The sequence below is a fragment of the Kryptolebias marmoratus genome, linkage group LG22 (assembly GCF_001649575.2).
Source record: "Kryptolebias marmoratus isolate JLee-2015 linkage group LG22, ASM164957v2, whole genome shotgun sequence".
NCBI lineage: Eukaryota > Metazoa > Chordata > Actinopteri > Cyprinodontiformes > Rivulidae > Kryptolebias > Kryptolebias marmoratus.
Genome location: NC_051451.1, coordinates 20,424,986 through 20,437,897, shown reverse-complemented (window position 1 = coordinate 20,437,897; position 12,912 = coordinate 20,424,986). Strand labels below are relative to the sequence as shown.

At 43.5% G+C, this 12,912-nt stretch overlaps 1 protein-coding gene across 1 annotated transcript in view; it reads left to right on the top strand.

Annotated features, from left to right (window-relative positions):
* Positions 1–327: 327 nt before the first annotated feature.
* stox1 (storkhead box 1) overlaps positions 328–12,912 on the top strand; it is a 22,379-nt gene continuing 9,794 nt past the window's right edge. The window contains exon 1 of the mRNA XM_017431676.3: positions 328–857. Coding sequence (XP_017287165.1) covers positions 515–857 — 343 coding nt within the window. The 5' untranslated portion in view covers positions 328–514. The remainder of the gene's footprint in view (positions 858–12,912) is intronic.

Here is a 12,912-nt window from a genome sequence, read left to right as displayed (position 1 = left end):
TCCTTCAGGAAGTGCTAGTTTCATCCTTATTAAATCAGCCTTACACCTGAGGAGGTAAATCACCTGTAGAGACTGTCTGCCTGCAGACTGATCCCTGAGCTCTGGTTACAGATGCAGGGATAGTTTGTCTCATTTGTTGTTGTGGCTCCTTGTAAATTGTAAGAAAAAGGGAGGGAAAAAATCAGAATCTTGACCTTTTTTACATAAAGAAAAACACCTGTGAAGAGTCGGTGGGAGGTCCACCTGTGTGTCCCAGCAGCAGCAGCAGACTGAGCCCTCCCCTACGCCCTCCCCCTTTCCTCCCCCTCCCTACAACCACCGTCACTGGTCTCCCTGGAAGCAGACACGAACCAGTCGGATCGTCTCTGCAGGACCCAGACGCGCACCGGGAGGAATGCCTGCGCAAGAGCCGCCGTGCTTCTAATCTTCCTCGGGGTGGGGTGGTCGGGGGGCTTCCGGTCTGTTGGCGTGATGGCAGATCCCTCCTGGAGCCGGTGAAGGCCGTCTCGGGGCAATGTTGTCTCAGCAGCAGCAGCCGCAGCAGCCGCAGCAGCAGCGGCTCGTGCAGCTCTCCGGAGCCTCGCTGGCCGTGGTCTTCGGGCCGGACGCGGAGAGTTCGCGCGCGGCCGACGGGAAAGCCAGCGGCCGGGAGATCTTCGCGGACTTCAAGGCGCAGAACTCGCGCAGCTTCTGGAACAAACGGCTCGTGCAGGCGGTGGCTGAGGTGCACTTCCAGGGATGGATGGAGAACTTGGTGCTGTTCGTTCAGGGGAACGCCAACCACCTGGAGGTGCTGAGGGAGGCGTGGATGCGCAGGGCGCTGAGGTCACCAAAGGGATTCATTATTAAAGCTGTTGGTATGTGAAACTGAGCAACTCTGAGAATAAAGTTTTACTCTGAAATGTCACGTTTCCAAATGCATTACAAACCCAGCAGCTTCCCATGCACGAGAACCAAGCTTTGTTTTCTCTCTTTTAAGTTGTTAAATGTTGTGAAATCTTCCCTCTAACTACTTGTTTACCACACTGATAGATGTGTGTGAAGGAGAGAAACAGACTAACACTGAGGTGGCTCATGGAGGTGTGCTTTTCCCCTGGATTTAGATCAGATTGGCTATAAACTTCAAATAAAGCCTAGTTTTGTAGTAAAAGTGGAAAATGAAGGGTCGTTATAGCTCATATTGTAAACAGCAGGTTTGAATTACGTGACAGAATATTTTCCTGGACGCTGCAAACATTCTTACAGTACAATACCTGACCCAGCTGGCTGCGGAGTTCTCCCTGTCCGTGACCCGTCGTTTCTGAGATTTTCACTCTAATCAGTCACAAACGTACTTTTTGATTGCTGCCAACTCCGACCTGAAACGCGGCCCTCGTGCCTGTTTGATCAATCAGCCCGCCTTTGTTGTTGACATGCTGACGAGTTAACCAAAGCTCCTTGTAATCACACGTAATTGCTCCCATTTTCTGATTGTGTTTCAAAGCAGAATAAAGCTGCGCAGAAACAATAAGAGCCCCGGAGTGAAAATCTGTATGCAGCCTCCTATAGGGTGAGCTCATTGGTTGTAAGTGTTGACAGCACAAGAAGGCTGCTGGGGCAAATGACATCCTCGTGTGCACGTTCGACCTAACGACACTTCCACCCAAAAGTACACCTGAAGTTCTAATTCTGAGCTCTGTGTGTCAGCTCTGCCCGGCTGAGAAGTGTGCAGGCGAGCAAACGGAGGAATGTGAAGACCACACAGAGGGGGGAGACCCTTGGAGGGCGCCGAGTGACGGAGGAGGAGGAGGGGTGGGTGAGGTAGAGGGTAACACGCACTCCCCGCTGCGAGGCCGGTCGTGGCCCTGAGCTTCGCCTCGGCGCCTCAGAAAGGCCACCATATGGGTCGAACGTGACGCTGGGCTTCGTGTCGGCCCCACAAGTGTACACGGACATGCAGAGGGGGGTGCAAAGCAGGTTTTAATATCAGCAAGCTCATATATGTGACCCGTGCTGGCTAAAGGAGTCAGACTGAACACAGGCTGCAGTGCAAAATAAGTGAAAACATAGATTTTTGCTGTAATTGTGATTTGCATAAAAATATCTCCATAAAGACACCATCTAGTGATCCCAGTAACTAAAATAGCAGATCTTATAATTTTCCTTAAAATTAACCGTTTTGCTCCTCTGGCTGCCACAGAGCTGGGAAATCCCTTTGTATAATGTTTGGTGTCATTCTGGAGCTTAGACGTCCCCCTTTTTTAACATTGGGCTGGAATTCCAGATCACATCCTTCCTAGACCAATAACAATTGGGTTTTAAATCCGGTGCTCTCATAAACAAAACTAGCTTGTTGACCAGGTGACAAATCGCCAAGTTTCAACAAATCTACGGATCATTTTGAAGCTTCAAGGATGGAGAATTTGAAAATCGCAATAACTTGATATTGAAACATTCCTCATTGCGACTCATTTTGTCTTCACGGGACACACGTGTGCTTACATGTCACCCATTTATCCTCTTGAAGGGATGATCTGGTCCATTTTGAAGCAACATTCTGTCAGATAGTTATCAGTAGCTTATCAGCCCTGACTTCAGACATGAAGCTCGAAGTACGGAGAGAAGGGCAGCCTTTGTCCAGGCTAGGCCATCCAACGGCTTGTTTTATATTGTTCTTTTAGGCTTATAAAACCAATCTTTCTCACAAAATACCATGCATGTGTGAAAGAACTCTACGTGAGCTAATATTAAACATCTAGACTTTTGGGTTTTGGGTTGGCTATCACCCTAGGCTGGACGAAGACTTTTCCCCCCGTGCTCTGCTCTGTGACTGAGCAGCTCAGGCACAGGCTGTTGACGACTATTTGACAGAACATAACTTTCAAAAATCACCCTTAAACAAATCCTTCGCCTCGCAGCGCAGCAATTTGTATGTAAATCCACACGGACAGGTTGTCGGAGCCTGGTTTATGGTCTTCTCGGTGAGAACCGGTCAGCAGTGAATCACCGAACAACCGGCTGCCGACTGCAGCGGGATTAATGCTCCTCCTGTTTCACAGCCGGTCAGGGACTCTGGAAGTCGGACTCCCGGATTGATATCAGGCACGGACTCGAAGGCCTTGACATTGTCCTGACATAAAACCGTCAGCGGGAAAGCAGAAATGTTATGAGTTATGGGCTACAGTGAATTTTAAACAGCCGTATTTCCTTTCCCAGGACACAGCAAGGTTGAGACGCATTTTTTTTTTTTTTTACTGCCAAGAGTTAAGTGGATAATTCAAGGGGATGTTAAGCTGAAACTAGCCAGATGTGGTTAAAAGTTAGCTGAACCTTCAGCCAAACAAACACAGCCCCTTTAATATGGGAAAACCTCTCACTAGTCCTGTCATGGTTATCAGGGTAAGAGCAGCCAGAGTCTACGCAGACTGTTGCTCCATCATCCAGCTCTTCTGAAGGGAGATATGCGTGGCTGGAGGTGTGCCGGAGGCTGGGGAAGGTTGTGGCTCGGTAAACAGACAGGGTAAAGAGTCAGTATGTTATCGTTGCGGGAATGGGCCCCACTGGTACTGGGAATGACCTCTTTCTCCGCTCCAAATCCCGGCCGTCTGCAGGGCTTCTCGGCCTTCTTTGTTTGATCCATCGCCCCGTCCGTTCTGGAAGCCGCGTCAGTGACGAGCAGCGTGAGGAGCGTTCGCATCCTCCGCGCTGACAGGCCTAACTGTACCGTGAACTGGAGGGTTTACAGCGAGCTCGGTGAGCCGATATGTTTAGACGTTTCAAACATGTGGTTCCCCTAAAGAAATCACAACATCTCAGAGTAAAAAAATGCAGGTGAATTGTTTTTTTTTTTGTAGAATTTGCTTCAATAAATAAACTTTCCATCAACAGTTAGTTACTTTTTGGTGGTATCTGTTACAGTATATCCACCCAATTTCATGCTCCTTTTGCACCGAATTCAGAATTAAACAAACTGAACTACACTAACAGAGTAAAATGTTTGCGAAGTGTTAAAAGGGTTTTCCACTTTAGGCAATGTCCGTGTTCACCTTACTGCAGAGTTAGGAGACTCATGGAAGTGCATGAAGCATGGCATAACTCCTGCTAGATTAAACTAATGAAAATACGAAGTAAACATTTGTAATATCACTAACCCGCCATCATGAAAGACTGGTAATCATTTGGTAATTGTGTGTTTGTTTGTCTGTTGGCAAAATATCTCATGAACCAGTGGACGGATTTTAATGAAACTTTCAGAAAGTAATCACTGGACATACGTCTACAACTGATTAATGTTTGGAGCCAACTCAGTCCAAGATGGCCACCACAGACAAATGACCTTAGCAAACACAAAAATACCTCTAACTCAGACAGTTTTAGAGATATTGAGCTAAGATTTGGTGTGGTTGTAGCTGAGAGTCATTCTCATTACACACTATAAGCACTAACAGATTACACAAGCTCTTTGTTTAAAACTTTGGAATGCAAAGTGGTGGGTGATATGCATTCCTTCAAGGAATGCTGGTTTCGGTTTTTGTTCTTTCTTTTTTTGCAAGAGCATAATCCCCAAAGTTAAGGATGAGACCCAAAGACACGTAACTCCACCTCCTCTTTAGTCAGATTCTTCCACTATCCAGACCAATACCATCACAAATCCAAATGTTTCACATTAGGGCTCTCTGCAGGGCGGCCGGGGTTGCTCTCCAAGATCTGGTGAAAAGTTCACAAATCTGAGAGGAATGTCGTAGACGTCCTGCACATTCGCAGCCTGCCGAGGTGGTTCTGACACTTGCCTGGTGCGCCCGTCCTCCGAGGTTTTCTTGGCCCGGGGGTCGACCCAGGACTTTGCAGCGGGGGATTATATATCCATCCCAGCTGGCCTTGAAGCGGCTCGTAATCCTCTAGTAAAGAGGTTGAAGGAAGAAGGAATGTGTCTGCCAACAAAGCGGTGGCCTGGTATGATGATAATTAACTTCTATGATAGTGAGACTGTTGATGATACGCTGCAGTTCCCGGGCAGGGATGAGCCGTCACCACACCGGCTGCTTATTTCTTACATGATATTTCTTTTATCGTGGAAGCAAAACCATCATTACGTTCATCCAAGCTCCCCCCTTTGAAACCAGAGGCTCCGTGATGACACGAGCTGCCTCTGCATTATTTAAACTGTTACCACTGACTTTGTGGCAGGATGAGCGTGGAGGTGAAACATTTACATGTAGCCAGCCGTTGGTGTAAAAAGGTTTCCTGTATCCTTCCTGCAATCATCCCGTCTAAACAGCACGCTGGATGAGTTTCCTCCCTTTCTGCCATGGAAAACACTCGGTATGCAGTGAGATTTTGGAGCTCCGGAGCTTGCCTGTGCCGAGCCTTTTATACCAGATTTATTTAATTTTTTTTACTGTATGTTTCTTTTAACTCACCATAGCATGAGGTAGTGAATGCTTCATTTAGTTTCTGGATCATTTCCGGAGCTCTGCGCCTGCGAGCGTCATTTCTGCTTTGTACTTTTCACTTGAAAGTGTCGTGTTTTCACACAGGGGAGGGTGTTGCCTTTCACGAGGGGGTTTTGTCAGAGCTTTAAGGCACTCCAGTAATGGTCATAACTCTTCCAGATGTCAGCTTATTAACCATGACACCCCTTGCTGGGTCCTAGCTGCTTTAAATGGGCCACCCTGTCCTAACTACGTGGCGGGGGGGTCAAAGGTTACAGCCCTGAGGCGAACAGAGCAACACACATCAATACAGTATCCAGGTGTTGTGTGCTGAATGGGCACTGTTAGCCACATATTAGTTTATAAAAGCTATGTAAGCCTGATAAATTAATCCTTATAAAAGATAATATCGTTGTTCCTTGTATATGTGTGAAGCTTTATGCTCATTGTTTGTCATTTAAAGCATTTTGTTCTTTTTATTATCAAACCAAGGCACTTTAATTGAAACATTCCCATTAATCAAACTGATTTTGATCCAAAAGAGAATAAAGTGGAACTTATAGATGACTCAGCACAAATTATTTACTTGTTTAGAATACAGAAAACCAGCATCAAAATAAAAAGGAATCTGTGTCGCCCACTGCCTTGCATGCCAAAGTTTTTCACACAAACTGTCAGCGCTCAGCTACTACCTCGCCAGATTTTAGCCGAGTATCTGTGAAATCGACTGACTCCGAGCCCTTTTGGTGTCTGCTAAGGTCAGTTAGAAGTGATGGCCATCTTGAAACGGACTGACTCTAAAAGTTAACCAGTAGTAGATGAACAACCAGTGACTGCTTTCTGATATTTTCATTACAATCTGTCCTCTGATTTGTGAGATATTTTGCTATAAAATAAATAGTCGTCATGTTTGCAGTGATCAGTAACAGAATTTACAGCTTCGTGTTTCCATTTTTAGTTGTTTAAATTTGTTTAGTGATACAAGTACTTGAGGTTTAAGTACTTCAGCTGAAGTACACATTACTTCTAGTAAAAAAAAAAAAAAAACTTCCTAGAGGCTATTAGTATCTTTTCACCTAATTAGGTCTTAAACCTCAAAAATGGAGTTTGGTTGTAGATAAACTATATTCATCAGTATTTGTATTCCTAGGAGTGCAGAGCTCATTATATCTGACTTTAATGTTAATATATTTAATCAAAAATATTAGATTTATTTCTTATTATCTTGTACAAACAGCACTATTATATTTGCCAAGCCTCTGCCAATGTTGTGTCTCTGTGTTTATCTTGACTTGTATAAAGTGGCTTAAAGATATGTGAAAAAATCCACTACATTTGTCAAAACTGTGCATTTAGGCCCCTCAACGACACATCATTTGTTCACCGGGTCCTTTCTCGCTGAGCAGGAGGCTCTCTCCTGGTGTATCAGCCTCTGATTGGACCCGAACACAAAGCTACACATGCCAGTAATAACAGCTGAGGAGTTACCTCTTCATCCTTCAGATTACACCCCGCCCCCCCACCTCCCCCCGTCAGCAGCCGCTTGGGTTTCCCACATCAGGCTTATCTGTTTCTGTCTCACCGGCACAGATATCCAAATTTATTGCATCTTAATTTTGTTTTTTCTGCAATTTGTCGGTTTCTACGCGAGACGTTTTCTTTGTTTGAGCGTTGATAAACGTAAGAGCGATAGTAGAGAGCTGTGTTATTGTGTTTCGAGAGTGAAAGAGGCTTTTGAAAGCCCCGAAGAGCCGTGTGGGGACCAGTTGTTGGGCCATAAAAAGCGATGTATCGCATGGCAGATACTGGATGGGAGCTCTGCTCGGAGTACTGAGATAATAAACACAGGAATCTGCTGCACCTTGAGCCCAGTTAAACAGGAGGAAATGGGTTTCATCTGCAGCCAATGACTGCTATCACTCTTGATTAATTAGTGCTGGAAACCCATTTAGATCGTGCATATCTACGTTTGGTGGTGAGGTGTGAGCGGAAAAATGGCTTCATCGCCCAAGCAGCGAGTCCCGGGGTCAGTTTCTGGTTGCAGCTTCATTTCTCCCACGTTTTGGTCTCTCTCTAGTGCGCTTTTAAAGACTTCAAGAAAGTTCATTATCACCAAAACAGTGCAGAAGCAGAGCAAAAGCCCAGGAACTTCATTAAAGCTGGCGACTGAAAGTGCAGCTTGGAAAAGAAATGAGGCCAAACAGTGAGCCGCCATTTTGTTAAAGATGAAAACTACACTTTCACACTGATATGACACAGCAAAGTTAAGAAGCAGGCCGGAAACAGGGTAAGCCTGCAAACATTAGTGAATGAGTGACTTAATCGTTAACCAGGACAGGACCAGGGAACAGAGCAGCACAGTGTAGACTTTTGTCCATCCTGGACACCGTATCATGAAATGTTGCTAAGTTTGTTTTGGTCTAAACCTGGAATAAAGAGCAAACATTCACTCTGAACTCTTCACAGTCCTCAGGATTAGTGTAGGATTTTTTTTAAATGAGGGAATATGAGTGTGGAGGACAAATAAGATTAGATGATGTGATGTAAATATGTCTTATTACAGTCTGATTCTCCTCACTGATTCAGCTCTCCACCTCCAGCAGAGGCGGGTGTTAAGCACTGCTTCTGCATAATAAGGCATTTTCACTGTGACCAAGAATTGTCTCATAATTCCACAAAGTTATGCCCATTATTAAATGTTTATTAAAAATCACAGAGCCAGGCTTTTTCTGCTTCTCTTCTTGTTTTTGCCACATCGATGAGTGGTCACCTCTAACATTCAGTGGTATTTAAGTTGAACTAGATGTTAATTCTCACTTATACCGAATTCAAAGATGTGTACAGCCTGTCACCTAAACCTGCTGCAGGTGTTGTATTACTACACAATCATCTGTCTTTCATCGTGGTGGACGATGAAAAGAAGAAAACACTTGACCTAAAATGTGGGGCACTGAAACACTTGATATTACACCATTGTTACTATGTTATATCTATACTGTGGCTTCATTTATATTTTAAAGATGCATTTATATTTTGTCTCTAAATAAGTTCAGCAAAACCTGAAGAAAAAATACTATAGAGTGTCATATTAGATTCTTTAATACTAAAAGCAAAAGGCCGATTTATGATGATGATTTTTTTTTTTTTTTTCTTGAAAGCAGCCCTAGAAGTAGAGCACTAATCGCTGATTTATTTGTTCCTGTTATGTATCTCCTCTTAGGATGGCATTTAAAACCCTGCCTTGCAAATGTTACATATGGGTGTGGGTGAATGCGGAGCAGAGTGCATTTAAATGGCACGGAAAGACTAAACAACTGCAGACCTTAGCAGTCGATAAAAAAAAAACATTAAAACCCGTACCGGGGCATTAGAGAAGAAAGAAAAGGTTCTGTGGACCAGAAGTATTACCAGCAGACTCCAGGTTTGTCTTTGAGGCCATAAAAAGCAGATGAGAACCAGATACGAGGTGTGGATCTCTTTAGATCTAAAGAGGTTTAAAGTAAAAAGTTGGGATAATGCGGCGCTTTTAATGTGTCTGCTGGCATGCATGTGTTGGTTTTATGTTACCAACGAGTCGCTCCGGACTTTTCAGTTCTATGCAACAAAATGGAGTCCTGTCCGCTGTCGCAGTCGTTCCTGGTCTTTTGTTAAACACCTGGACAGTGTAACAGGGTTTGGCACATTAGCTCTTAACTCATAAACTGGATGTTTTAAGATCATTTTATTGAGAATTTTGAGTAATAAAAACCCTTTTATTGACATTACAGCTATAGGCGGTATGTGTGTAATAAAAGATGTTTTAACCTCTGTGAGTTTGAGTTTTAGAAGCTGCAGTTTTCAGGATTTTTTTTCTCCACTTTGTATTACATTTAGCAAGTGGCTTCCATAGTAAAGGTTTCTACGGTGACGAGAGTCAACACAAACCGGGCCTGTGTTTCTATTCACCAGTTTCGGCTCGTGAATGCGCTTTTGTTATCCGGACTTTTTGTCTTATCTTCTCTGCTGGTTCTTTGAAACGTTGCATTCAGACGTCCGGGTTCGTACCCTGACAACAAGTTTAGGAACCAGCCCGTTCATCGGTGCAGAGCGAATTTTCCTCTTTTCCTCCCACCTCAAGGCCTCGATTAATATTTAAACAATTGCACTCTGAGATGCTGAACCATCAATCGGTCTGATTAAATATTTACCCAATGCTTAAGGTTTGGACTGAAAAACTGGCTTTATTGTTGGGAATCAATCAATAAGGCAGTAAAATGATCAGCCTTAATGTTTTACTGCTTATCTACTTTTGGCTTTTAGCTGGTGTTCTGCTTCTCAGATTCACCTTCGTTCAGCTTTCACACAAAAAAATGCAATTTCTCTAGCTATTAAGTGCATTATATAGTAGATATTTACTGTAAAAATGTTCTGTAATGTAGCAGGAAAAGTGCTTTCAGAGAGGAAGGGCAGGAAAGAGCCATGTTGTTCTGGTTGTTGGGACATTTTGGGCTGCTGTTGCTTTCTGAAGGGACCTTTTCACCAAGTTTATTGGGTCATTTAACTGCAACGCCCACATCTGTGTGTTCTGTGCGCGTGAAAGACACAAACTCGTAAAGCCCCCTTTTGAAACCTCCCTCACACACGTACGCAAATGGGACATTGGAATAATGGATGCCCGTTCAGCGCGAACACTAAAAACAAATGGAAGTGGTGGTGGAAGTCAGTCAGGACAAACGTTACAACTGCCGTCTGCTCCCATTACGCAAAATCTGACTGTATGAATGTTTGACGTTGTCTCGCCGCAGACTTAACTTCACATCTCGCATGTTCAATCTGCAGATGCACTGAAGCATGCCTCTCACAAGGTCTCAGTCAACAGGAGACAGGGAGGGGCTTGCAGTTCATCAGGCTGAATGCCGTGCTGTGTTTTCCTGATGAGGGAGAGAGAGGATTATGCTGTTTGCTAAGTGGAATCCAGGAGATTAAACGATAGCAGGATGTGATAAGACGGTGTGTGTTTGAAGGCATAAGCCTTCCAAGAGGCCTCAGAGTAACACATACCTGATATTTCAGCTCGATTTTACCTGCATGAAGGCAAGAGGCCAAGGACTCGGTTCGCTTTTTTTTAATAACATGCACCATTGCAATGCAACAATGTAAAGAACATTTATAGCAGATAACCAACCTCGTTTACCAAACTAATGCAGTGCAAAAAGGTCCCCGGCAACATGTTGAGTCATAGAAAAAAAAAAAAAAAAAGGCAACTAACAGAGCCAGTGGTGCGTTACACACTAAAGTAAGCAAAGAAAAACGTTCACTGGTGCTCCAGATGTCCCCTGGGTGAAAAGCTGAAGTGTCTTAAAGTGCAATTCCACTGATGGCCTTTAGGGCCTGGTTTCACAACATCTCTGCTGCAATTAAAATCTCATTCAGATAGGGTCAAGATCTCTGAAAGACTAAATGATAGTGTCATTAACATCATTCAACTCAAGAATATCTGAGAGAGAGGTTGTGGGTTTTGTTAAAGTGTCCTTGTCAAGTCACTGACCCCCAGGTTAGCCCTGATCTGTGAATCAGTGTGTGAGTGTGTGTGTGGGTGGGTGGAAGGGCTGCATGAAATCCTGACCTTTCTATAAGCAGTTTGCATGTCCTCCTCATACATGCGTGGGGGTTTCTACGGGTCCTGTGGTTTAAAAGCATGCATGTTAGTTTATTTAGCAACTGTAAATCGGCCCTAGAGGTGAGTGTGAGCATGAATGTTTACTCACCTTTATGTGGCCCTGTCCTATTGACCGCTGAAAATTTCAATAATTTTATTTGTCACATGTGTCGTTATGCAAGTACAACACAGTGAAACATATCCTGAGCCTCTCTTTTATAGGCTGTGTAAAAAGTGAAAATAGGAAGGAGAAAAATAGCATTTTCTGCAAAAAAAATGTTTAGTGTAAATGCTGAGTGCAGAAAGACTGCTGAAATTTGTTGAAGAAGCTGAAACTTCATTGTTAACATTTAACTGGTCGAAGCAAAAACTAAAATGAGCAAATATCTTAAAGCTAAAACCAACAAAACAGCGGCTAAAAGCTAAAATTGAATCATGTATGCAGAGACACATTTATGAGATATTTTATACAAAGTCATAGCCACAATGTCCTGAACAGGCTGAACATTTTGATGTATGGATGATTACAGTAGCTGAAAGTCTGCTGAGGTAGTTACAGTCCACAAAATGTGGATGGATGGATGGATGGATGGATGGATGGTTAGAGACAGGAAATTCCAGGTTGCCAGTTGCAACTGAAAACCCCATTGTTGTTATAAAATTGTGCTGTAAAGCAGTGGTTTCTAAAGTTGAGGTTAGGATTCAACTTGGGGTCACAAAACACCACGTGTGGGGTCTCTGGGAAAATCTAAGGAAACCAAATGAACTTTTAAGGTGATTACCAATGGCATGTTTAGCCTTAACTGTTACGAAGAGATAAAAAATAATGGTCAAAAAAGCATAAAAACATGTATAATGTTGACAGGGCTCCTTGTGAAATGGCTTAAAAGCAAGTTTTACACTTCAGCTAAATAGTTGGGGTCAAGAGGCTCGACAAATTTTATTATATGGGTCTAAGCAGAAATGTTCAGAACCCCTGCTGTATGTGGGTGTTTTTTAACGCAGTCACAGCCTCGAAGCTCTCTGAATACCACAGCCATGAGAATACATGTGGCACTGATCAGCGTCAGCTGCCAACAAGATCTCAGAGGGGAGTGAAGGGAGAAAGGGTCTGTCAATCAGCTCCACATTTCATCACATCCCCCCCAGGCAGCAGTTTATACTCACATGGAAAGTTTACAGCATGGGAGGGCCAAGTTTTTCTGTCTGCACAGGCTAAATAAGAGAGCATGCTTTCTTTGGATTTGAACAGTCAAGGAAAATATCAAACTTTTATGTCTAAACTAACAAACTCATTCACCAACTTTATCTCTTTCTGTGCAGAAGGCGGTAATGTTTTTTGGTCTGTAAGCAAAATATCTCATCAAGCAGTGAATGAATTTTAATGAAACCATGTTCATCTAGAACTGTTTACCCTTTTTATCAACTTTCTTCAAGATGGCTACGACAGCCAACTCACCTTAGAAAACACAAAAATGACTATAATTCAGTCAATTTTACAGATATTTAGCTCAAATTCGATGCGGTCGGAGCTCGGAGTTATCCTCAACATGTACTCCAACAGCTATGGGATTGGGCGTAACACTTTTGAGGTTTGACCAAAAGCATAAAATAATCTTTCTCTAAAACTCTGGGATGCATATCATATCATATTTGCACTTAGAACATGACTATTATGTTTCTTTTTTTTTCTTTCTTTCTTTTAATTGCCAATATGCAGCAGTTTGCACAAGCGGAGTGAAGCTGAGTCTTAGTGCTCCTTTAAAGGGAAACAATGAGCTGCAACTTCCTCTAACTTGCCTAAACGCAAGCCCCATCCTGTTTTGACTCTCAAGCTCCGGTCTGCCCCCTCCCCCTCCCCCC